The sequence below is a fragment of the Barbatula barbatula genome, assembly GCF_947034865.1.
Source record: "Barbatula barbatula genome assembly, chromosome: 12".
NCBI lineage: Eukaryota > Metazoa > Chordata > Actinopteri > Cypriniformes > Nemacheilidae > Barbatula > Barbatula barbatula.
In genome coordinates, this window is record NC_136775.1 from 6,530,280 (window position 1) to 6,556,468 (window position 26,189).

Sequence of the window (26,189 nt, forward strand, 5' to 3'; positions counted from 1 at the left end):
GTCAGAAATGTTGAAAAACCTGTAGTGACAGTCAGGGTGAGCTCCCTCCTCACACAAGACACCAGATACAGTCATAGATACTGTCTTGTATTATTGGGGGAAGCTAATGAAACCGCTCGGCCCCACTTATGATCTTTAACTGAGTGCATTTCTAATCTAGATCCTTTCTTTGAACAAAATTTGTTATGGGGACTTACTCAGACCTAACAGAAGGTTACATGCCAAATGGGTAAGTCTTTACATTTAAATTCACTTTTTTATGTAAAAACTCTCCCCATAGATGTCGAAGGAACATAAAGAACGGATGTTATGTTATGTTGTGATTACGTTACGTTTAACTCGCCTCTGTTTTCAGGATTTACCTGATCAAAACACATTGGCAAACTCAAAACAAACAACACGAGAGCACCGTTGATTTAGCAATTCGAAATTGTGTTATGAAGTGAACAACAGTAAGACTCGTATGAAATCCTTCTGTATCATGTTATGGGGAAAGAGGATTTAAAAAAAAGGAAGTTGAAGTTAAACTGATTTCCGGGGGTTTCGCCAGCATTCTTGACAAATATTAAAATCTAGTAACTGCACTGGACGACATCGCCATGACATCTCTAGTTTGCTATTTACAGTACATCTGACACAATAAGGGTTTCGAAGCTCTGCTGTGTTTCTCATGATATATACAGAGAGAAAGCTTCAAAATGCCACTGAAAATTGCTTAAAATGGAAAAAAATATTCCATTATTTTAAGAAATGCAAACAATTTTAACTTTCCATTGAAATTATATATAAGTATAATTTCCATCAGTGCCACTTCAATAACTCATTTGATCTGTACTTGGATTATGCAATTTAACATTGAGGTTAAAACATGTTATGCAATAATTTTACGGCAGTATAATCCTCATGAATCCTTAAAATGTATTGTTATTTTCACCAAGTGCCCCTTCATGCCCAGACAAAACAAGCTTGAAATTTGCCTTTATTGCAACCGTAAATATCAGACTGTATCACTGAAGTATCTTACAAGCACATCTATGTTGTTTTACAACCAGTATTTTGAAGTAAGAGTTATATCACAAATATAATTTCTCATTAACAATTGTTTGCCTAAAATATTATTTGACATTTTATATGATGTGCTATTAAGACGATAAGGAAAGATTAACATTTAGCTGAGATTCCTGAGAATGTATTGTTATTGTCTGTCTGCCTTGAATGGTTGAATCAGATGCTAATGTAAGCAGTCTTTAGTCTAACATTCGTATAGTGTATGTTCCACTGTCACAGGTTTGATACACAGACAGATCTGATAGATGTGTTTCATGCTAGCCGCACATCAAATGAACAGGTTAAGTTATGGTTCACATATGACAGACAGAATCACATTAAAAAAACCAGATTGTCTGGTAATTTGTGACACGTGTATTTATCACATGTGATGATGAAACAATAGGTTAAAATAAATGCATGAGGTGGGAACAAGAACTGGTTTTATTTCACGCCCAACATTATTTTGTCTGCGTGTAGCATGGTGTAGTGTAGTTTTTAATCACAAAATTTATCAAACTATAAATCTATCAATATATATATTCATTTGAAGGTCAACTTTCATTGTGTTTCTAGGGTTTTATAGTAGTAATAACAGTAATTAGGCCTTTAGTAATAATAATAACAGTAATAACAAAATGCCTCAGACATTGTGGTCATTACGATGAATTTTGTAGCCTTTTGAGTTTATGAATCAAAAAATGCATCTCTAAAATGCTTTTATACAGCTCACCTTGAGCTCGGTTTGTGGGCGGGGCTACCGAACACCTCTCAGGTGTAAAGAGAACGTCATCGTGCGAGGCGCGCTCCGATTGGCTGGACGGGTTCTACGTTTGGCATGTAGGTATTTGGCTTTGGAGAAGTAGAGGATCGAGCTGGACGATTTAAAGGCGGAAAGCGAACAACATAATTATAAACAAATGATAACACAATGCTTCGGTTCTTATTAATTGAAAAAGCGCTTTGTTTTTGACACGCACTTATTTTGCGTCCGCGGTAAGAAGGTGAGTTCAGCATGTTGACATTGTCATTATTTACATACGTCCACGGAGAGCGATGTGACGGGCGTTAGCCAGCTTTACACAGCCCTGTTTTAAATAAAACCTGCTGCAACATGCTCTCAGATGCTCTAAATGTCTTCTTATCTGTTTATATGGAGCTCTTTTTTATTTTAGTTCACGTAAAATAGAAATTTTGATGGCAGAGTTATGATCTGTGACTTCAATAGTGTAATATTTGGTCATATGCAGTGTACCAATGTTTACCTTATTCCCAAAAAACTCAAAGCATACATTTCAACCCCGCCTCAGTAAATTGGGAATGTATGTACTTGCAATGAAATAAAGAGAAGGATTTTTACATCAATACGATCATCAATTCATGTTTTAACTAATAATTATGGCAGAAAATATGTTACATTTCTTATAGTGGCTAAATGCCTTATGTCACTCTTGCGTCGTCTGTGTTTTCGTCCTCTCAAATGACACATTACACGACAGTTAAATCTATAAAATGGTGGTTAGTATTTATGAAAAAATGTATAGTAAAGGATAGTATTCAGTCCATCAGCCTATATCCGTATAGAACTTTGCTCCTTGTTTTCTGAAGACAAAGTCACGTACAACGTATGCTTTGCATGGCTGAATAATGAAGGTAAACTTGGGAACCAAGTGTTAAATAAGGCATTTTTAATCAAGATGAGAAAACAGAAAGACTTAATAACGTAGAGTGTTTTGTTCTGTTGTTATTTACGAAAGTGTCTGTTATGTTGATGGTTTTAGGGGGAACCATAGTGCAGAAGAGTAGAGTATTTGCTTAGACTCATTTTGATCAGTTTTGAATGTTGATTTAGTCTAAATGTCTTCCAGGGCTGGCTCTTGCTTCCACCTGGCCAAACTGCAAGTTGTTCATCTAAAAAACTGGGCAGTTTTGTGTATCCACCGTCCGAGATTGAATTGTACTGAGTGATATTCACTGGATGGAAATCCTGTTCTCAATTTTATTAGGAGAATTCTTAAGTACAGGCAGCTTTTTGCTCTTCTACGATCAATAGTGTTGTTCTTCAGTCTTTTACTGAACATCTCAATCTGCCTGGCGTTGTATCAAAAAGCAAAACCTAGAAGCATTTTCCTAAGGGCTATATCAATATATTGAGAGTCGGACAAACCAGAACCTTTTTACTTTAACTCCAGAGGATGTTGGCTTTTTGTGTCAGAGTTTAAGAGGCAGTCCCCCTAAAACTGTTTCAATTTGTCCTGTAGGTATTCAGAAAACAGCAAGACATCTGACTTCATTCCAGACATGGAGCTCAGGGAGGAGTGGCAGGACGAGGAATTTCCCAGGTAATAATCACTGTTCCGACAAGCACACACCTTCATCTGTGTCCATCTCTCACTGAGCACAAATGGAACTACAATGACTCTGAAATGGATTATGAGACTTATTTATGGTGACATACTGTATTCACAAAGACTGTGTTTCAAAAAAATAAGTTATAACAAATAAAACGGTTGAAAACATTTAGCGACCAGTTCCGAATTGTTATAGTTATGTGTTTAGGTAAAATGATCATGAACTATTTTTTGTTCAGAAATTTCAAATAAAAATAGTGTTTGTTTTTGCATTTATTTGCAGAAAATGGAAACTGGAGAAACAGTTCAAAATAACAGAAAATATCATGTGTATTTTTTCAGTATTTTTTGATTTTGTTGAAATTCAGCAGACACTGGACAGGAATGGCCACAATACCTCTAGAAATGCTGATGAAATGAACATTTGGAATGGTCTTTACATTTTTCCACGGCTGTTTATATAAAAAAATATATTTGCCAGTCGCTTTGAATAAAAGCATCTCCTAAGGGACTAAATGCAAATGTTAAAATATATATCGCAGACTATTGACTTTGAGTTTACAGTATTAAATGTATTTTCTTATATAAATCCCACTTATATCTCACAATATTTTGTTTTCTTTTGGAGTTACATTTATGCTTAATAGGATCATTGTAAATGCTGTGATGTATGTTTTAGGCCACTTCCTGAGGATTCACACGGTCCTGATGATGAAGATGAAAGCCCTGGAGCTGAAAGTAACAGGCCTGGTAATCTCATTTCTCCATTTCAAACCTGCTAGAAATATCCGGACCCTTTATATTCCTCAGAATTGACTTTGTGTGTTTGTGATAAGCTGTTAGAGATTGTGCTATTGTAGTTGTCAGCCTCTGACGGCACACCCTCTGTTTATTCCTGACCGTCTGATTCATATTGCACACAATAATGTCACCTGTTGGCTCAAAGTCACCAGATCCACCAGAGTTTTGTTTGAGCGACTCTGAAATGTTTTTTGTGCATTAATTTACGATTTCTCCAACACATTTTTTAGCTTTGTAATGATTTTTTTCATAGACCTGTAACAACACCCCATTATTTGAATACATTTTCTGCATTTTATTATTGTGGCTTTGTGTATAATTTCCCATAACCTCAACCCTAAACAAAATAACGGTGGTAGTAAGCAGTGCTTGAGTAATTTGTTTGGGGTTAAAAAAACATGTTTCGTCTCTTTATACTTTGTTTCTGCTAGTCCCACCAACCAGCCTGGCTCTGACAGGCAACAGTGTCAGAAAGAAGCGTCTAGTGGCACCTGCTCTTAGTCTAACTTTGGACAAAATCTCTACCGACCGGAGTATGAAATCAGACGAGTTTGAAGCTTCTGCCCTGTCGCCGTCATACGATGATCCAGACCTGGATATTAACCTGGAGGCCTTAGAAACACCTTCAGACAGCGAGTCTTGCAACTTTCCAGACAGTATGCGAGATTTGGAGTGGGAAGGTATAAAACAGTTTTAGCATTGAATTGCCATATGTGGTTGTTACTTGAGAAACTGTTCAGATTGTATTGTAAATCTCTTTATTGCAGATGATCTTCCTAAAATGGGCAAAGCAGCGGTCAGGAAGGGCAGTTTGCTGGATCATGCAGAAATGGGACACTTGGAGTTGGATCAGGTGGACAATAATGGTGTGCGATGGAGACGCTTCCAAATTGGCGGGCAGGACTACCAAGTCAACATGGGTGTTCTGGAACCTTACCTCCAAGTTCTCTCCCATGGAGGTGAGCTGTTTGGGGACAAACTGTGATCAACACGATTCAGTTAAATTCAAGTTTATTTATGTAGCGCTTTTTACAATGTTACATTGTTACAAAACAGCTTTACAGGAGAATTAAATGATGAATATTTGTTTATCTTTGAAGGGTATTATGGGGACGGATCTACAGCCATCGTCATGTTTACCTCCTGCTACCTACCAGAAAATACAATAGAACACTATGAATATGTGATGGACAATCTCTTCAGGTAACTGCAATCCCAATGCTGTGTTTTTTAACCGTGCACCCATTTCTTTTGTCAGTATAATCATGATTTATATTTGGATTTAGGTACATCATTGGCACGTTGGACCTGATGGTGTCGGAGAACTACATACTTGTGTATTTGTGTGGCATGGCTCCTCGCAGTAAGATGCCTGGCATTAAATGGCTCAGGCAATGTTACATGTCCATTGACAGAAGGTAAGTCAAATTCAAGAACAAATATTTCTATTTATGTATATAACTTTAGTTATGAAGAAAATTTTGTATAAGATTATTGGCCTTTTACAACAAGATGAAAAATGAATAAAACGTCCAATTTTAGTGTAAAAAAAGGTAAAATAATAAAAAAAGGTTAGCAGGCCAAATGAAATGTGTTACTTGCAATACCTGTATCTACGCACATCTCATAATATTTGCTTAAATCTCAAACTCTAATGAAGGTGAACGGTCTAACTTTGATTCTAAAATGCCTACTCATATTTCGGTTTAATATGAGACAAATAATCTCTACAAAGTAAACATTTTCACTAGCTCGATTTTCACATGAAATGTAAACACTATGGCTTTGTGGCTATTGCTATAAAAACATTTGTCTTGTTTGTTTAAGCATCCTGACCAGCCTTACATAGAAACCTTGTTTAACCAATGACATGGGTTATGGAGCCGGACTATCTGTTTTCGGAAATCCTTTCACAAATTACTGTACACTTTGTAATCTCCGACCAATGTCAGGGAACGATCTTTAAAAACAACTCTCTCTTTCGCAATTGCTCTAGGTGATGCTAACTTCATAAAATATAGGAAACTATAAGCAAATATATCAGAGTTCCAGTAGAGGGCGCCTGTGATCTGAATGTGGTGGCCCTCAGTTGAGTTCCTGTAAGACATGAGAAGCAGTCTACTCTCTTTCTTCATACCTCTCATATGAAATATGACAGGAATGCTGTGGACTCGTACGCTGATAGTGGTGTTATCAAAATTCTGTCAGACATTCCAGAGATAACCTCTGACCCTTTCTCAGCTCTGATGGTTTTTTGGATATATTTAGAAATTGTTCGAGCGTGTAGGTCATGGAGGATTCGTTTTGTAGCTCATCTGTACTTTCTAATGCCAGTGCGGCTGTTCGTAATGAAAGTCATATGAATGAATATAAATAAGACTACTTATGTAAGTGATAAAGTACAGTCTCAAATTATATCAACATGTCAGATCTATCTTTTCACTTATTTGTTTATTACAGTTTTTAACATAAAATCTTCCTACATAATGTAAAGATCATTCTTATTTATATCTTTAATATTGACTAAAGCTGTGTCAAAGATTACATATATTGTGAAATACAGTCATTAGATTGATACTTTAGACTGGGTCACATTTGAATAATTGCTGACAAACTATTTACCAAACAGATAAAGGGACAAAAACATTTATTTGAGCTGATTTTATTTATTTTCTTGACAGTGAATACGGTGAGAAATCGAAAAACGAATCTGGCACCTTAACCTCCCTTTCGATAATAAATGTATGTCTAATTTTTCAATATTCTGGCCCAGGTTTTTACAGTTGTAGTTCATTGCATTCTCAGCATGAATTCGCACAAAGGTAAAACCCCAAAATGTTTTATGTGAGGAATTTGTACACCCAGTGAATTCAGGGACTTTTCTATAATTTAACATGTGAGATTCATTTAAGAAATGAGGATATTAAGAGTCTGGGATGTTTAAAGACAGCCTGACCTGTCGTTCCCACTAACTATGAATCATTGCATGAGGTGTCCTCTCAGAAATCACGCTGCCGACTGTACAGACGGAGGAAGAAAAAACCACAAAACAAACATTGTCAGACATGATATCATAGATTTTAAAAGGAACTGTTAAATGGTGGAAAATCCCCTATGATCAATTTCTGTTATTTTGGATACTTTCTTTCTGAAAACTTTGCCCACTTTATATATTTAGGAAAAGGTCACAGTCGGGAACAAATTCTGCATTTAAAAAAACACAGAATGTGTGTTTTCTGTGATCTATTAGAGTACTTGGATGATATTACTACTAAATGAATTCAACTTTCTTCGTTAAAGGGAAAGTTCACCCAGAAATAAAAAGTCCGTCATCATTTACTCGCTCTCAAAGTTTTCCAAATCTGTATAAATTACTTGTTCTGATAAACACAGAGAAAGATGTGTGAAAGAATGCTTGCAACTAAACAGTTCTTGACCACCATTGACTACCATAGTAGGAAAAATTACAATGGTTGTCAAAAGTGCCGCAGAACTTTTTTGCTCTCCCACATTCTTCAAAATATCTTATTTTGTGTTCAACACAACAAAGAAATTAACAAATGAAATGTTCCTACTATGTTCTTTACATAGTACACACAAAGACAGATCTGGAACATCTCGAGGGTTTGGGTGAACTGTTCGTTTAACAACAACCCAAACCCTTAATAATATCTGTAAGAAACCAAAATAAATGTTACTTGAAATTTCTTGATACATTAGATTATCCTTGGGCGATGAAACCAAAGGAATAGTATATAAACAGACCAGCATCTCCAAGTTTCTGCCTGTATGAGGCAACCGGCCTCACTCTCGCCCTTTCACACGGGTGACGCAACTGCCATCCAGTCATTACAGTCTCGTGACGTCATGTTCTGCTGGCAAATTTCTCAATTTCCTCTAGTTAAGGAAAGAATATGATGTTATTTATTTGACTACATTTTCTTCTTCGAACTGCTTGGTCAAATGTGTCATTTATCTCTGCAGATTAAGAAAGGACCTGAAGGGTCTTTTTGTGGTTCACCCTGCGTGGTACGTGAGAGCTTTAATCACAGTCATCAAACCTTTCATCAGGTGAGCACGGATACACTTTCACTCAGCAAGCAGAGATCAAACGTTATAGTCATTATGTGTGGATTATTGGCATTGATGTCTAAAGTCTTTCCTTCTTGCAGTGAGAAGTTTGGCAGGAAGATGCGCTTCATGCACAGCTTGCAGGAACTGGCTGAGTTTGTTCCTTTGGACCAACTGCAAATCCCAGAATGCATCAGAGAGTGAGTCCACATGAAGCATTACAGCTCCACGTGGAGTTAGTGTTAGACAACACCTAGCCACGGGTGTAAATGGCCAAGTGACACATACTTTTTGCTAAAATAATATTACATTTTCATATATTTTTTTTTGTTGAGAATTCAATGCATACTGTGTTTGAATTCGCATACAAAGACAATACAAATGTTTTTTTTTCTCTTTGCAGGTATGATGAGCAGCTCAACAGGTGAAGGTGTCTGATGCAAACAGTGATGCGTAGATACTGTATAGAATTCACACTGGGGTGACTGGGGTTAAAGGTCAAGCTTCGGGGCATTGACAGAAAACTGCTTCCTAGCAGAAGGACAGTGTCTGGAGGAGAGATACATTTATGTCATCCTATTTTTGGTCGGATGATGAGAATACTGCAAGTAAAATGAAAGAACTCCATTGATTTAAACCGTTACATAACAAACCTAAACACAGCGTTTCATAGACAACTAAATTAAGATAATACCTTCATAAAAGGTATTTTGAACATATTAAAGCTGGCCAAATTGAAGGGAATATTGAGGCAATTGAGTCTCACTTTTTTATGTTTAGATTTTTTATATGCTCGTGTGGCCAAAAATGGATTTGATTTGACCAAGCTAACATAAATATTAGATATTAGAATATAAATGTAAATATTAGAATATATTTAAATAATGTTGTACTTTGTATTGTTGTATGGCGCTTTATTCATGTGACAATGTCTCATTGTAAGTCTAAATCTTTATCTGAAAGTCATATAAACTATGATTCAGACAATTATCGGTTGGAATAAGACTATCATCTGTCTCCATAGCCTGCAATTACAAGGATTTGTTTTACTTAAACTTTTCTGGAATTGCTTTTTAAAAACATTTTGTTTGTAGGTTATATTTTATGTAGTTTATACCTTTTTGTTAAATTTTCTGATTTAATCATCTTCAATCCGGACATAATTCAATCTAGCAGTGGTGATGACTCGCAGAATCAAAGAGCTGAAAGAAACAAATGGATATTTTATTTCTGCACTGTGAAAAATTATTTGTTGTTAACGTAAAAATGGTTGCCTTAACATTTTAAGTTAATTCAACTTAATATTAGTTACTTAATGTCTTGTCTCTTAAAAACTAAACTTTTTGAGTTGACCAATCTTTTTTTGTTTCGTTTTAATGCAACCAGGTAACTTTAAAAAAGAAAGTTTAACCAACATTTCTTTTTAGTGTGTAGGGTGATCTGTTATTTAGTTTATACTAGTGTATATATGTTAAATATTGATAATAAAATATATCCGAGGGGGTTTTCTTATTGAATATGGTGGAAAATGTTCTCTTCAGTTAGCTGCTGTTTGTAAAATGGCCCTTTCATTTAATAGACTCCTATGTGCAAATATTTATACAAGGTCAACTGGACGTTCAACAGCATACATAAACATGTATTTTTTACTATATGTATGGCAATAAAGGATTGTACTGTTAAACATATTTTTTGATAAATTGTTTTGATGTCACATATCTTATGAAGTTAATTGTAATGAGGAAATATTTTTGGACCTTTTGATGGTCACCATGGAAACATTCTTGAGCCTTTCAGGAAACTAGCTTTGGCAGGGCGAGGAAGTGAAGGTAGCTGAGAGGTGAAACTTTATGCATTGAAGTCATAAACAGGAATAGAGACTTAACTATTGGAAGGTTAAATAACAGATTATTTTAGTAACTTTGGGGTACAATGTTAAAAAACATTAATAAAAGGAAGACTTTATGTGTTGTTGGTGTTATTTGTAATTATGAGTGCATAGGTATTTTACTTGATTTTCATGAAACGGCTATTTCTTTTCATTTTAAAAGTAAATGTGGTTGGTACACCACCGTTGTTTTGAAGTTTTCCAAGCCATTGTTTGTTAGAAAAAGAAAAGGAAATAAAACTTTGGTTTGTGCCGGTGTAAGTTAGCTAAATAATGTTCATGCCAAAAAGTCCATTGTTTGATGGTTTGTTGCGCAAGGGTTTTAAGGCATGCGATGTTAAGAGTAGAAACCGCATTGCTAATGAGTGTTATTGTGTATACAGATGTTAAAACTTACTTTTGGATTTCAGCTTTGATATCTTTGCCCATTTGTTTCATGCACGGTTTTAAGCTATAAGAAAAAATGTGAATGGGAAATTAAGAAACCACCAACATATATTTATGGTAAAGTCTTTTTAAAATGTGTGGTTGTCTTTAGTATAACTGGAACATAACCCATGTCATTTTTTGTAGATCTGTACATTTTAAAACTACAGGGATTGTTATATACTGTGAAGACTGCAAAAAGGTTTAAAATCACTCGTAAAAACCTTGAACAAGTCTAACATTAACAAAATATACTGGTTCAGTTCAACACTATCACTATGTGCATTTAATAAAAGAAAAACAAGCATACTGCTCTTTGTACAACTGTATTGTAACAAATTAAAGCACAACAAAATGTACAGAAAGATGCACCAACATAACACCATGACATATATCAGCTCAAATTTGATCACACAATGAGTAAAACTAAAAGTTTTTTAAACAAAAATAAAGGAAAAACAAGAATAAGGAAGCAGGCTGAGTGCTTTGCACCATATACATTTTGGCTTTGAAAGTGACAGCAGATACTTAAAGATGGTAAACAGCTCACACGAAAAAAAGCAGACATTTATCATGACGTTAACATAGATGTCTTTGGCTGCAACAAAAATATCTGTATTCTATACTGAATAAAGAGTGAAATGTGTTTCTTGAGCACCGCTGGGCAACTCAGTACTATAAAAAATGTGTTACTACATTACATTTCAGCAATACAGACATTGTGGAAGCTTTCTAAAGGTTTTCCTATCAAAATATTTTTCCTAACAAATTACAGCAAGTAAATAACAGCAAAGCAAAACGTAATTACAAGCAAACATCCGTTTGTCAACACGAGGAATCCCCACAACACAGTGCTACACAGAGCCAAATAAACATGTATAAAGTATACAAGGTGTGTGTCTGCGATTTTGTGGCAGTCACAAGCAGGTGCACAGTAGTGCCATGTGATTACGGAAAACAGAACGTGTGTGTTTGAGCTTGACGTGTGAAAGTAAACGTCTAATGTGACTTTAACCGGCAGGAAGCCTTTATGACAGCTGATGTTCAAAGTCCCAAAAATCAGACAAGCAGTTAAAGGAACAGTTCACTTAAAATTCTGTCACTTCTACTTTGTCTCACATAAAAAAATATGAGCATGTTGTAAATGTATTAATGTCTGAATTTTATATTTTACAGTAAATGTTTCCTTTAACACCTTCTGGAGATTAAGACAAAGAACTACGACTTACATACTTCTGCCAGGGTTTTTAAATGCAATCTTGAGTCACCTTTAGAAAGGATTTAGATTATTGTGCGACTGTTAATGGAAAGTAGTTTGAGATGCTGAAGGTAAACATTTTCCATCACAAAACAAAATCAAACGCATTTGCACACATCTTTATCAAGGGCAGACTATGACAAACATGCCAGTTCTGACTTTGGGAAGGCAGTTAAATAGTCCCCGTGTTGCTGTGATAAGAGCCCTTCCTCTTCCATAGCGCCAATAAGCCAGTGTCTCGAAACATTCAAACTCACACTTCACACGTTCACAAGTTCCCGGTCCAAATGTAATAAAACAGTCTTAAAAGAGGGACAATATATCCTCTGAAAACAAGACCAATAACATAAAATAACCCTGCAGAGGTGTCATCCACATTGGCAACTGCAGCAATCAGATGTTGCCATTTGTCACCAAAACCTGTTCTGCTGATGTAAAGCCGGTCCTGTGCTAATTGGTAAAGTGCTGCTAGCTGGACAGGTTCTGCCGAGGGGTTAAAAACCTGGCGAACAGAAGATGGCTCGATATTAAAATGAATGATTGTTTGATTATGAGAGAATGGGAGGAGGAGGAAAGTGTGTGTTTGTACTCACAGTAAAGAGGCTATAACAGGCTGTTTCGTCCATTAGCGTGAGGCACTTTGGATCTCATCTGTTCCTGCATGGGGCCAGACTGCAAGAGGTAGTGACAAGCAGGTTATGGCCATAGTAAAGGTGATTTATTATTAACAAAAAATGAAGCATCATTGAACCGAAATGCATGACCCCTGTGTGTGGGTCAATGATGTACTGTAATAAGGATTTATAACATTATTATATAATTAATATCTATTGGAGCTATTCAAACATTAAGAATGTGGTGTACTCGTAAATGCAGATTAAATTAATTGTTTTTTATCTATGAATCGGCCATAGACTTAAAAATGTCATGTGGTGCAACCGTGATTTATCTTAATATTAATTTGAATACAAATGCTTGAAAGTATTTTTACAAAGCAAGTTGTGTTAAGTAATCATATTTTAGTTGCATCATTTTGTCCTGAATTAACAAACTTATTTTTATTGAAAATCGCATTCTGTGTCAGAGATTCATATTTCAGGCACAAAGATTTTATACATTTATTTTTAAATGAATTTAATTTGATATTGGTTGCACCACATAATAAATGGTCATTATGCGTCATTGACTCATGTACAGAAAACAATAACAGCCCACTGCTCCGGGTGTACGTGTGTTCACGACTTGCTGTGCGTGTGTCCACTACACTCTAGATGGGTTAAATACAGAGGTCACATTTCGGGTATGGGTCACCATATCTGACAAATAGGTCACTTTCACTTTTTTCACATTACTTCAAATCAGGATATTTTGAATAGTGAGATTCTTTTCATGACAATTTTAAACACTGTACACATATATTTTTTAAAAGGACTCAAAACTGTAAATATTTAAACAGTTAATTGTCAACGTGTTATTTAAAAGTAGTATTTGATGTCTTTATGCGTTACCTTAATTCGTAATGCTAATGTTGCAGTAAAAATATACGTGTTGTCATAAAATAAATTGTCACATAGCAAAAATAAAAAAGGTATTAACAGATAAAAAACTATTTTAATAAAAAGGTCCCACAACAGGCTTTCTTTTCTTCAGTCTATTTCTCATTTTGGACCCCTGTGGGTTAATGCGCTTTTTAAAAACAGCACATCCATATTATCAATATTGTCAACTGAATTTAATTCTAGAAATGTGGTGTAAAAAAAGCAACCCTAACTGAAAGTCATTCAGACATGCGAAGGTGGAAAAACGACATCCATCATGCAAGAACAAGCCTGTTTCACATACTAGCTCTTCACCCTCGACACACCCGCTGTTACATCATACTTTGCAGGAACACTGAATCACGCCCCAGCAGCAGAAAGAGGAAGCTTGTCTTCACCGGGACATTATATACACACTTCCCAGCACAACACAAAAGAACAACACCACATGGGAAAAGCCAGCAGGTCAATCACCTGAGTTAAACTTTCGGCCCGTCACAACTCACATGGACTCTAAAAGGCCGATAACAACCAATCCTGCTTATCACTGGACGTTTCAGCTTTTACTGTACAGGTCCACCCTGGACTTTAATAAAACTACTAATAGCAACATTCATCAACACAAGAGAAGAAATTAACATTTACTACCCACATAATCCGATTGTGAAAGTGTGCTTTTTGAAGTATTTCATTTTCAAAGCTACAGACTACTCAGTCAAATTATAAAAGTTTGACTTTAAATGACCACTTCAAAGACCTTAACAAACATTTCCTCATTTAGAAAGCTCGATTCTCTCTCTATCTCTCCCCAGCGGGACACTCGCCAACATTCCTCTGAGCAAGTTGCAGTCTGCTTGATTCTGTCCAGGTATTCAATCTCTCTGCGAGTTGCAGGATTAGGTAAATCCTCACCTTTCTTATGACAACGCAACAGTCCAATGAGCACAAACTAAAGACAATACAAGCCATACATCTATCGTACACATACAATCAACCAAACCATTCTACTTCTTTAATACGTCCTGATGTGTGTGTTAGATTAAACACGTTTACTATTGTTTTAAAAAATATTATTTACAAAAATATTGAAATCAATCAATAAAACAATCAACATTATTTCTATAGCACATTTATAAAAGACAAGTTGACCTTACACACATAAAATAAGAATCAATGCTCATCAACTAAAAAAGGCTTGGTTTTGACCACTGCATCAGGGAAACTCCCACAAACATACGCAGTTAAACCAGTGACAACATGCTGTGTTCACTTTCAGACACTTGGCAGGTGCACTGAATACGAGATTGTCGTTGTGTAAAATGAAAGAGAAATTATGGGGATATTGCCATATGTACTTCTACAAAAATTCCAGCAACCCTCATTGGTTTTACTGTAAATGTGTCGCCTTGTCATAGGAGAAGCATTCATTCTGTTACATTCACAAGTCCCACTGTACCAAAGCAATTAAATACATCTTACCGGCTGCATGCCATCCGCCATTTCACCAGAGCCTATGTGTGTCAGGTGGACGAAGTTTGTGGGCTCTCCGATCATGGTACGGTCTATTCTCCTCCTTTTCTTTTTCTGTAAAGACCGAAATTTATATTAAAGAGAGTCAAGAATTGATGAAAAGGGGCTTGACATAGGGCATTATTTCAGAAAAGCTGAACTTTTATCAACCTCAAAAGACGACCTTTTGAGCTGCAGAAATAGACACTGGCATTTAAAAAATCCCTCAGGACTTTTTTATTTAAAACATGGTTTACTCCATAGGATTAAAATGTAAAACAGATGCTAGCAGCTTCAAAAAAGGAGTCAAGTGTGAGCACCTTTTTCAAAGCTAACCAATGACAGAGACCTGTCATTTCCAACAACATGCGAGGAACGTGATTGGTCAAGAAGGCACAAGCTCTAAAATAATAATTGTCAACCTTTCTTGTCAAGTGTGAACACGGACTAATATAGTATTAAATATATTTTTACTACATGAACCAAGTTAATTGTTGTTCTTTGATGGTTATTGCTCTTGAACAACTGCCAGCCTTTGGCAATTTTTTGCTGTTACATATGACTGGTCTATTTGTCAACCAAGTTACCCGTGTGTGGTTTTCAAGAAAACAAACAATATACTGCTCATTGATTTTACAGATCGATCCATTAAACACATCCATGTAAACAAATACTTGCACTAGTGTGTTATCCAACTGGCTCAAACATTTCTCCTTCCTTTCCCACAATTCTACTATGTGGTAGAGTTAGTGAGTCATATAAACGAAGGTCTAAAAAAAAGCCTCAACATCAGTACATCAACAACCAGAATAATTATTCGATGAGATCATGTGCCATAAGAGGGGAGTTGGCATACTACTTGCTAAAACTTGCCTTCCCATAGTAACTTAAGAACACTTAGCACAGCTGTAGGAGTCTTCGTTTATCTATATATTAAATATCCTCAACACGAGCTGACATTTTCCATATTACAGCTGCATGTCCACCTTTGGAATGTCTCTTACATAACCTCAAACATCCTTCAAAGGTGTTTACTTTCGTTATCCTTGTATACGCAAAGGCCCGTATCACAGAAATACACCGTACAAGTTCTTATAGCAGACCGTGATGTAAGGTGACAGCTAATCTAAACGTACCCGTTATATCTGAAATGGTTTGAGAAAACAGCTTGTGCTGGGAAGCACCATTTGTTCACGTTACAGATGCCCACTGTCATCTGACATCACCCCCCACCCAACAATAGAACAAACAAGAACCTAAAAATAATGAGAGGAAGGAGGGAGGAAAAGAATGAGAACTCCCAGTCCAGAGGAGCCAGCTTCCCTTTAGACCCCCCTGTCATTGTTACAGGAGACCGTGCTAAACCTGGGCTCATTGGCTCAGAACCACAAACCAGATAACAACAAACCTGCTCGCAAGCTTCAGTCGAGTCAATGGTCAAGTATGCAAAACAAGTCTGGAAATTTAAACACAGGACTAGAGAAGTTTTAAAGGAACAGTACATCCAAATTTGAAAATGATATTACATTTTGGTTCAGACCTGTATGACATTGGTCAAACAGTTGTCAAAAATGAATAAGCAGAAACTAAATATGCTAAATTTTAAAGGATATTACAGCCCTAACTTGGAAACTACCGCTTAAAAAACAAACCAGGTAAGTTATCAATAAGATTAATTTATGCAATAACTGTGCATGTCTTAAAGTGATAGTTCTCCTCAAAATGAAAATTCTCTCAGCATTTACTCGCCGTCTTGTCATTTTATACCTGTATGATTTTATTTCTTTCGCAGAACACTAAATATGATATTTTGAAGGATGTTGTTAACTAGCCCCCATTCACTTGCATTGGTTTTGTGTCCATACAATAGTAGTGAATGGGGGCCAGTGCTGTTTAGTTACCAACTTTCTTCAAATTATATTCTGTTGTGTTCTGCGTAAGAGGGAAAGTCATAAATGTTTGAAATGACAAGAGGGCGAGTAGATGACGACAGAATTTTAATTTTTGGTTCAACTGTCACTTTAATCCACATGTACTTTACAAGCTTCAAAAATGGTCTAGACCTGCAACGACACTACATTTTTAAGACCACAAGTTCTGGAAATGCACCCATGCAGCGTTCTATGACAAAGTATCCTTTGTTCATCTGCATTTCACGTCTGGCTTTACTCTCCAAAACACATTTGCAGTACTGGCAAACCCTTGAGAGTATCTGGGTCACATTCACATCAGCTGAATAGCTTCTTTTCTGAAGTCTAAGACTGAAGAACCTGCGTGAGTCACTTTCACGTGATCCCCGAACACTAAATTCCCACAAGGGCCAAATGACTGAGCCGTGGGGTAATTGATTAAATTAGTCCAGATGTTGACCTCATAAGAAGGCCTGTATTGGTACCTGCGATTCATGCTGATTCTTGAAAACAGACCAATGGTGGGCAAAAAGAGTCCAAACTTTGTGAAATGGGATTGAGAAATAAAAGAACTTGAAATGGTTCAGATAAATTTAAGAGACACTTACCGGAGGAGGTTTGGCTACCACACAGCAGCCAATCTTATGCCAGAACGCACTCATCTCCGGCATGCACCGGTTCGATTCCCTCCTCTCTCTCGCCACACTGAAGGCTGTTTTGACAAGATGTAAGCAAAGAAATCGAATCCTCAAATCTCAGTGAGGACAGGTAAAACTGAGGTTCGTCCAAAACCCTTCGTCCTTTTCCGATTCTCAGCTTGTGTCTTTTCCTTTATTATACACAAGACCCCGTATTCCCAGAGTTATTCCTGGCCCCCTGATTTTAAGTTGGTTCTGTTTATGTGAGGTTTCACTGTTTCAGTAGAGTCTGTTTAAAGAAAAGGTAAAAGGAAAGATTCATACATCAAATTTAAAAAAATCCTAGTAACAGACCATATATACATATATATATATATAGCTCACGTTACAAATGGAGAGCTTTGTGCTGTTTTCAAGGTGCATTTTTGAGAGGTTGCCAAACTGTTATAAAGCATCTTGTAATAGAACAAAAGAAGCTCAAACTCTTATATCCTCTCTCTTGTATCCTGAGAAACAATTCATTGTAACAGTTAACCCAGGAACAATAAGAGCTATTAAACACTTGGTGGTTTATAGTCTCTACAAAGAAGCAAACCACGTGAAATGTAAACAAACAGCTCGAGGAAGCAGATAAAAAACGACGTTGCAAAGGTCTCTGAAATGAATTCGTAACCACCAACCAGTTTAAACTTGCAGCCCAGTAGCACGATAATTCAATTGTCAAAAAGTCATGCAGCTAAAGTTACGTCGATTATACAGTGGTGACGTTTTTCACAAGCGTTCAAACTAAACTCGCGTATCTTACGTCTTCTCAAACACAAAACTGTTTGGTTTTTATTCAAGTCTATCGGTACCAGCCGTATCAGCGGCTCCGAAGAACTGATGAAGTTCATCCGACGCTGAAAACTTTCGTACAAAATGAAAACACAATTTGACTTTTGTAAAAAGGCAAGAACGAGGAGTACTGTACCTTAATGTTAATCTGAATTCAAACGTAAACGCAGGAGTGAATGGTCTCTTGTGTGGAGAAAGAGCGGAGAGTGGAAATACTGTGTGTTTCTCAGATCTCTGAGGTGTGGTTGAAGTTTCCCCCCTTAATATAAGGAAATACTGAAAACTCTCCAAACCAGAGGCCATTAGCGCCACCGACGGGCAGTGTGTGTAATTGACCACATACGCATTACGTTTATTTAACATGGAAAAAGAGGATAAACTGTAAAAAATGAAAAGAAGTGAAATCTGATTTTTAATTCAGATTCATTAGTTTCGACTCTCCTTTGTTTATATTGTCCAGTGGCCAAGATGCTAAATCGCCGACAAATAGATATATGTTTTTCCGACCACACGTTCCTCTTCATGTAAATGATTGCATACAAAAGTTTTAATATTGCAAAAGAAGACAACTGAAAAAAGTTGAGACCATATTTTCACTGAATGGATAATATTGGAGGAATGTTGTCTAGTTCTGGTTTTTGGGGTATGCGGTAGGGGGCGCTCTAGATCCAGCAACTTCCAACACCACCAAAGAAGAAATAATCAAATATTCTTACTTCCGGTACCGTTCGTGCGCCATCTTTGACGGCTTATAGCTCATCTATGTTATTTTTGTTTTCACAAAGTATAGAAAAGTATGATAGAACACTAAATCCCGTTAAATAACACAAGCACACATTTCGTTTTTGCATTTTAACAGTATTGCACTGCAGAGGTCGTTGGGAAAACATTTTACTGAGGTAAGAAGCAGAAGTTTTGTTATATTCTGTTTATTAGCAGCTGACTGCAGGAGTTTGATGAATTGTTTTGAAAATAGATTTTAATAAAATATGTACGTTAATTACAACACGTTGTATTGACGATAACATGGCGTGAACGATAACATTATACCGTAAAAAGTTATTTTATAACTTAACAACTACTTAAGCTTAACTTAAAACTTAATAAAGACAGGTGATCTACACATTCAACCAATCGATTATTGTTAACGTGACAGAGAAACATTCTGTAGTTTATCATTTCTGAAAATTAACTTTAGGTTTTTTTTAGTTTAGTTTTAATAATCATACATTTGTTGTTTCGATGGTCAAATCTGTAACGTTAATTGATTTATGCGAATGCCAGCATAAGATCAACCTCCACCGGAACTTGCTTTGATTATAAAATCATGACTATTTATTTCCTGTCACTAATGACTAAATGTATCATATAATAATGTACACATCCGGTTCCTGGTGCTTGAAGTAATCTGCTATCTGTATAGTTGGTATTAATCAAACTAAACACACATATTTTCATATTATAGAATATACTGTTTTTATATGTGAAAAAACATGTTACATTATTGTAGTACAGGAAAGTATCTTGTAAGAAATCTCATAATTCCAGGTTCTACCCTTTTTTTAGATGTCACTTGTGGATTTGGGAAAGCGTTTGTTGGAGGCAGCGCGTAAAGGCCAGGATGATGAAGTGAGGTCTCTTATGGCCAATGGAGCACCTTTTACCACAGACTGGGTAGGGTTACTTCAAGCATATTAAAATGCCATCCTGGAACCCATTAACATTCCTGGTATATACTAAACCAATAATAACAATCATATCTGTTCTTATGTTTTAGCTGGGGACGTCACCACTTCATTTAGCAGCACAATACGGCCACTACTCTACAGCTGAAGTGCTCCTCCGTGCCGGGGTGAGTAGAGATGCTCGCACTAAGGTCGATCGGACCCCTCTCCACATGGCTTCTGCAGAGGGCCATACAAGCATTGTTGAATTATTGGTCAAGGTAAGAACACATGATGTTGATATAGTATAGGATTGACTTGGCTATAATTAGTAGATGTCACTAATATTTGTTAAATCTGACATTTATGCTGTATTTTTGGCTATGATCATAATTGGGACAGAGTGGAGCAGACATCAACGCCAAGGACATGTTGAAAATGACTGCCTTGCACTGGGCGACAGAACATGGTCACAGAGGGGTCGTAGAGCTGCTGATTAAATATGGTGCTGATACTCACTTCCTCAGCAAGTTTGATAAGACGCCATTCAACATTGCAGTGGACCGAGGAAACACTGAACTTATGCTGTTATTACAGGTAAAGCAATATTTTACTTTTGGAGGTTTGCTACCATCTTAATCAAACACACCTGAATAGTCTCAGTAATGTTTTTTTACTTTATGGCTTTCTTTTTGAGAAAATCTATTAAACCTTAATATTTAGAGGAAAGTACTTGAAAGTACATGTTTCATCGCTCATGCATTTATGTTGAAAGCTGATCAGACCATTAGACCAGAGTTACCTATAACGCAGTCATGTTGTTCTAAACTTGGTCTGCCATTTCTTGTATCATAATATTCTAGGATGGAATGCAGAACCAGGTGAACATGAATCCAGAAAGAACTATTTTAGGTAGTTCTCCAGGCACTGCCAGTCCTCAGTTCATCATCTCATCAACAGGAGGGGTCAATCTCTCTGATATTGTTCTCACCAATGCTAAAACAAACATAGGTAGGACTTGCACAGATTATATACATTTTCCTACATAAATAACAGGCTTTAATTCCTTTTATTCAACTCATATTATGAACTGGCCATTTTGCTGGCGATAATTAAGCAACATTCAATTTTGGTTGGGCTTTAAACCTTCTTTTAAGACTGTAATTAAACCAGTTTTGTGGTTAAAAGAGAATTAAGACAAATGTAATTGACACTAAATGGCCATAACTGTGTTTGAGTAAGTGGGATTTATTTTTCGAGAATCAATTAAAATGGTCAGTTTCAATTAGTTGATTCTAAACTCTAAATTATTTGCATCATCATTCAAATAATGTAAATTCAGGTCTCTTCATAGCATTTCAAATATTGTTAGATATTATGTAAATTGTTCTTTCATGCTCCTTTAGGAGCTGGAGAGAGTGTGATAGCTGCAGACTCTGTGGACTCGGCAATCCAGCACCTTGTAGGAGAGGATGGCCAGAGAGTGATTACCATAGTAACAGACCAACAAGGCAGTCTTGGACAAAAATTCTTTGTCACAATGCAAGGACAACAGAGTGAGTAGATTTATGTGTTGTTCATTCCATAATGCCTTAAAAGCTTTTATTCAGTATTTTAAAACACGTCTGGATATATTTAGTGGTAGCTGTACCCGCCGGGCAGATTTCTGAAGAAATTGTAATGGAGGACATCAAACCACTTTCATCACGAAAGAGGAAGTTTGAATCAACAGTCAACCACACAGATTCCAAACATAAGGTTCGATGAATAGAAAACATCTGATTTATGTTTAATCAAATAAATGTCAATATCAAGACTAACTGTTTGTGGTTTCATGTAGGAGTTTACTGAGAAAGACCGCCGGGAACTATTGGAGCAGCAGCTAAAAGAAGCCAACAGAAAAGCCCAGCAGTATCGGCAACAGTTACTAAGGAAGGAGGAAGAAGCAGAACAGTACCGTCTTAAACTTGAGGCCATAAACATACGACAAACCAATGGCACCGGCACAGAGCCCCAAGAGGAAGTGGTGCTTCAGGAAGAGGAGGAGGAGGAGGAGCAGGTGGTTGGTGGAGAGGAAGTTGTCATGTTCCCAGAAGGGACCATCATTATTAAGGAGGAGGCCCTTGACTCTACAGAAGGAGAGACAGTGACATTAGTAGATGCAGCAGATCTTACAGCCACATGTGAGGTCAATCCGTAGCCGTAAAGACTGAAACACTCAGGAATTGCATAAACTTAACTAGTCTGTGTACCTGGAGTGCCATCTTGTATTTATTAATTGTAAATCGTAACCATTTGTTTTTTTATTTTAAGGAACTGATGGGATGATCCTCTGCAATGATTTCCATATAGGTGGCCACAGCAACAAAGATGAACCATTTAGATTGATAGGAATAGAATAGGGAGAGTGTGCTTTTTAACTCAAGTGGTTAAAGCAGATTATGTTGGTTCAAGTGAAAACGCTCAAGCCACATTATTAATCTAATTCTTTTGTAAAGTACACAATGTGACTGCTTCATATTGCTTCACAATTTACTTATTTAACAGTGAATGGAAAACAATGGACTTGACTGGCAGAGTACCAAGTATTTTGCAAAGTTAAGGAGGTTGTTAGCTTTGAACAGTAGTCGAAGTTGGGTAGTAAGTAATGGGTAATAAGGTAACCTCGATAGCTGTGTATGTACTTAGTAAAAACTCTCTATTGGGATTTTTTTAGTAGTTGCTAAGACTTACTCCCTTCTGATGGACGTATTTCTTGTTTTTATCTTGCATCGTTTCCTTTGTTTTATTAGATGCACTAAGTCACAGTTTTATTGCTTTAAAGAAAACGCAGCATTTCTCTGCATGTGTTTCAAAGCTTGGCTATCTGTGTGTGTTGTAACGTCGTCTGTGATATTGTAAAATGCTGCTCTGTTTCCAGATGTAAGCAGCTTTTACAGTTGATCTTGCAGGGAAGTTATATCATCAGTTGTGTTAAAAACATAATTTGTTGCATGACAATGAAATGTTTTAAAATGTGAATGAATGTGAATATTGTTTTAACCTGATGTTCTGTATTAGTTGTTTTTCTTTTCACAGAAATGTTAGCAGTATTTTTTTACACAGCTGGTGATTAACATTCCTTTATAATGATTTGAAGGGCTTTATTTGTCGCTCAAATTATGCTTTGTATATATGCAAATATTTCCATCTAAACACATGGATATTATGTATTTATTGAATGGGTGCATGGGGATTTGTTTGATCAAAGACAATGTTTTTTCTTCTACTTTTAGTTTACTGGTATTTTCAGCTGTATATGATGATATCTGCAGTGCTTAGTAATTCAAATGGTGACAAGCATTAAGAATTGTTTTTAAGTTTCAAAGCTAAGGCAAATGGTGCTTACTTCTTTAAATTGATTTTGGAAAGTTATCAATCACATTGAAAATGTTTTTTAGTGTGATAGAGGGAAATGCTTAGAGCACAACGAATTTTCCGCCAGACTCAAAACGTAATGCATAAAAGACATCAACAGTTTGTCCCTAGGGTTTGTTTGTATATTTTACAAGTATATTGTTGTAATGAAACACTATTATATGCTCCCTTTAATGCACAAAATTTTGATATTTGCTAGTTTTTATAGGAAAAAATTAATAAAGTAATAAACACTCATTAACTGAAACAGATTTTACTCACATTTTTCTTCACTGAAACGAGTTTCAGAATGTCTAAATGCGGCATCCGTACTCACGTTGCATGCAGTGCGTTAGCGCTAGAGACAACAAGGACCTTTTCTGCTTTTATTTACACATTTTTAAATACTACATTATTTCTAGAGAGTTTAGTTTAATCATTGTAAAACATTAAAACAGATTTAAGCTCGTCTGATTTCGGCTGTGTTGTCGATTACGTTAACGTCAGCCGATGTAGCAATATTGTTTAGTATTGGTGGTGGCGCATGCACGTAAAAACTTGCGCTTATAACATTTCTTATTTTCGTTACAAACACTTTTGTTCATTTTATCGACAGTATGATAAATGCTAAGGGAGATTCGGTTTAGTCTGTGAATTAGAACATTGTGTCCCGTAGTTGTCCAGTTTAAAAGTCTCCGACATGTTTCCAGAGTTAAACAGTATTCTCAGTTCCAGCCCGGACAGTTTTAGAACTGTAAGTATTCTATTTAACATCTTTTACGTGTTTGAAGTAACTTATATCGTACAGTCCATCTGTTTCTGTCTGCACGTGTAGGGTGACTTCATCTTGCTGTCTGACAGACAAGCAGATGCTTCATTTCTCATTCATCACTATCTGTCTTTCTACTTACGTGGTAAGCGAACTATGTAGTTACGTTTTTGAATGGGAATATCCAACTCGAGATTCCATAGACTCGTGAGTTATACTTGTATGTTTTCAGCTGGTTGTAAGGTGTGCTTTCTGGGTCTCGTGCAATCTTTCAGCCACTACAGTGCTATCAGTCAGAGGCTGGTAAGTTCTACTAGTTCACAATAACATTACATTTGTCAACATTATTTAATGAAAGAAACCGTGAACAAAACTTTTGTGGTGTTAATTATTTTAGATAACTTCTAAATATACAAATACATTATTATTTCACATTAACATTGATTAAAATTAATTTGTAATGAAGAATCGTATATTTATAAATAAAAATTAGCCTAGCTCATGAAACCTAATGCATTAAGTGATGTTGGCTAACTTAACTGTTATAAGAAGCGATATAGATATTTTTACAGAAAGTGTATGAATTATCACAATGTTTTGCAAAGGGCGTGAGTCTAAACCAGGCGAGGGAGAAAGGGCAGCTAGTATTTCTTGAAGGATTAAAGGACTCCATTGGAGTTATATTACAAGAGGGAAGCAGCCAGAGCAAACTACCTTTGAGTTATCTCAGGCATGTATAGCACATACTCTTCTTCTTAACAATAAATGAGATTTTGTTGGGAAAAACTTGTCTTGCCATAGCTTTTGTTTGTTTATCCAGGTCCCCATGTGCTGGACTGGAATGTCTTTTCAAATTTGTGGAAAGTTCTGTGACTCAGAATGGAGAAAATGAAGATGGTGAAAAATGGGGTCCTCCGGTATTACTCATAGATGATCTAAGTGTACTCCTTAGCTTAGGTGTCAGTGCTGGAGCAATACTGGACTTCACTCTCTACTGCCAAGCCACCATCTGTTCTGAGTTACAGGCGAGTCTCAATGTTTTTTAATCAGTGCCTGTGTGAAAAAAACAGTAGAAGTTATGAATCCTAAAAATAAACAGATACATTGATATTTTTATATTGATCTAGTATGCTAAAATTTCAGCCTTACAACCTTTGACAGGCATTCGATGGTTCACTACAGCAATATGTACTCTTTATACTTATTCTACATTAAGATGTATTAACTCAAACTGTTGGTGTGCAGGGAAATATAGTGATTCTGGTAAGATGTGAGGAGGAGGATGTAGATGATGAAGGTTCAAACCTGCTTCAGAAGGGACTAATTCATCAGTGCAGCTTGGCACTACATGTAGAGGGGCTGCCTACGGGCTACTGCAGGGACATACATGGACAGGTGGGCTATTATGTTAAAGTCACTCATACTCTGAAATCAGTTGCTCTAAATTGATTTAAGGTTTTTATGGTATTTTTAGATGGAGGTGTGGTGGAGATCGAGAGAAGATGCCATGTACAACCAAAGAAAAGTTTTTCATTATAAAGTTCACGATAAAGGAGCATCATTTTTTTCACGAGGCACTTCTAGTGCTGTTCTATAACAATTTTCAAACAAAAGTATTTTCTTCAAATTTTATTCCAAAATTGTGTCATTATTTAGTTTGCCATCCATAAATGCATATGTAAAACATCTTGCTGTCGTTTTTATTATCGTCCGAGTTCATTTTCATTGCTACATAAGCCAGGGACTATTTATATTCAAATCTGATACAAATTGATACAAAAAAATGTGTCTTATAATTTTTGTGGTTTGTAAATATAGTCTGGAGAAACAGGAGTAAATGCATGTTGAAACGAATTATCATGAGTTATTTCGAATTAGTTTCTCATTATTATGAGATTCGAAGTCATTATTATGAGATACTAAGTCATTATGAGAAACTTTCTCATATGACTTTCTCGTAATATTGGTTTAGGCCTACTCTGTACATGCGCATGCGTGCATACGTTAATTCCATATTTCTTTCTGAGAAAGTTTCTCATTATTATGAGTTATTTCGACTTAGTTTCTCATTATTATGAGTTATGAAGAC

General features: G+C 36.2%; 4 protein-coding genes across 7 annotated transcripts; 3 read left to right on the plus strand and 1 right to left on the minus strand.

The window, feature by feature from the left end:
* The first annotated feature begins 73 nt into the window (after positions 1–73).
* Positions 74–9,965, plus strand: bnipl (BCL2 interacting protein like). 3 transcript variants are annotated; one of them, XM_079469499.1, is made up of 10 exons: positions 74–229; positions 3,309–3,389; positions 4,078–4,148; positions 4,631–4,879; positions 4,967–5,158; positions 5,300–5,402; positions 5,486–5,617; positions 8,184–8,270; positions 8,372–8,470; positions 8,674–9,965. In XM_079469499.1, the coding sequence occupies exons 1-10, from the start codon at positions 186–188 to the stop codon at positions 8,696–8,698; spliced, it is 1,083 nt and encodes a 360-aa protein (XP_079325625.1). In that variant the 5' UTR covers positions 74–185; the 3' UTR covers positions 8,699–9,965. The 3 variants fall into 3 exon arrangements, with proteins under 3 accessions (XP_079325625.1, XP_079325627.1, XP_079325626.1); XM_079469500.1 differs by lacking the exon at positions 74–229 and adding an exon at positions 1,915–2,051; XM_079469501.1 differs by lacking the exon at positions 8,674–9,965 and having other exon boundaries at positions 87–229; positions 8,356–8,471.
* Positions 9,966–10,559: 594 nt separating this feature from the next.
* Positions 10,560–18,600, minus strand: cdc42se1 (CDC42 small effector 1). Its single transcript, XM_079469502.1, has 5 exons — positions 18,408–18,600; positions 17,408–17,726; positions 14,860–14,964; positions 12,436–12,514; positions 10,560–12,344 (listed from the first exon to the last, which is right to left on the minus strand). The coding sequence occupies exons 2-4, from the start codon at positions 17,468–17,470 to the stop codon at positions 12,446–12,448; spliced, it is 237 nt and encodes a 78-aa protein (XP_079325628.1). The 5' UTR covers positions 17,471–17,726; positions 18,408–18,600; the 3' UTR covers positions 10,560–12,344; positions 12,436–12,445.
* Positions 18,601–18,988: 388 nt separating this feature from the next.
* Positions 18,989–23,623, plus strand: gabpb2b (GA binding protein transcription factor subunit beta 2b). Its single transcript, XM_079469503.1, has 8 exons — positions 18,989–19,170; positions 19,838–19,945; positions 20,049–20,216; positions 20,338–20,532; positions 20,799–20,946; positions 21,342–21,491; positions 21,575–21,693; positions 21,776–23,623. Exons 2-8 carry the CDS (start codon positions 19,838–19,840, stop codon positions 22,133–22,135), a joined length of 1,248 nt encoding a protein of 415 aa, XP_079325629.1. The 5' UTR covers positions 18,989–19,170; the 3' UTR covers positions 22,136–23,623.
* elp6 (elongator acetyltransferase complex subunit 6) lies at positions 23,624–26,164 on the plus strand. Of its 2 annotated transcripts, XM_079469507.1 has the most exons (7): positions 23,624–24,085; positions 24,167–24,245; positions 24,333–24,403; positions 24,706–24,830; positions 24,921–25,125; positions 25,346–25,495; positions 25,575–26,164. In XM_079469507.1, exons 1-7 carry the CDS (start codon positions 24,032–24,034, stop codon positions 25,695–25,697), a joined length of 807 nt encoding a protein of 268 aa, XP_079325633.1. In that variant the 5' UTR covers positions 23,624–24,031; the 3' UTR covers positions 25,698–26,164. The 2 variants fall into 2 exon arrangements, with proteins under 2 accessions (XP_079325633.1, XP_079325634.1); XM_079469508.1 differs by lacking the exon at positions 24,167–24,245 and having other exon boundaries at positions 23,654–24,085; positions 24,344–24,403; positions 25,575–25,804.
* The last annotated feature ends 25 nt before the right edge of the window (positions 26,165–26,189 follow it).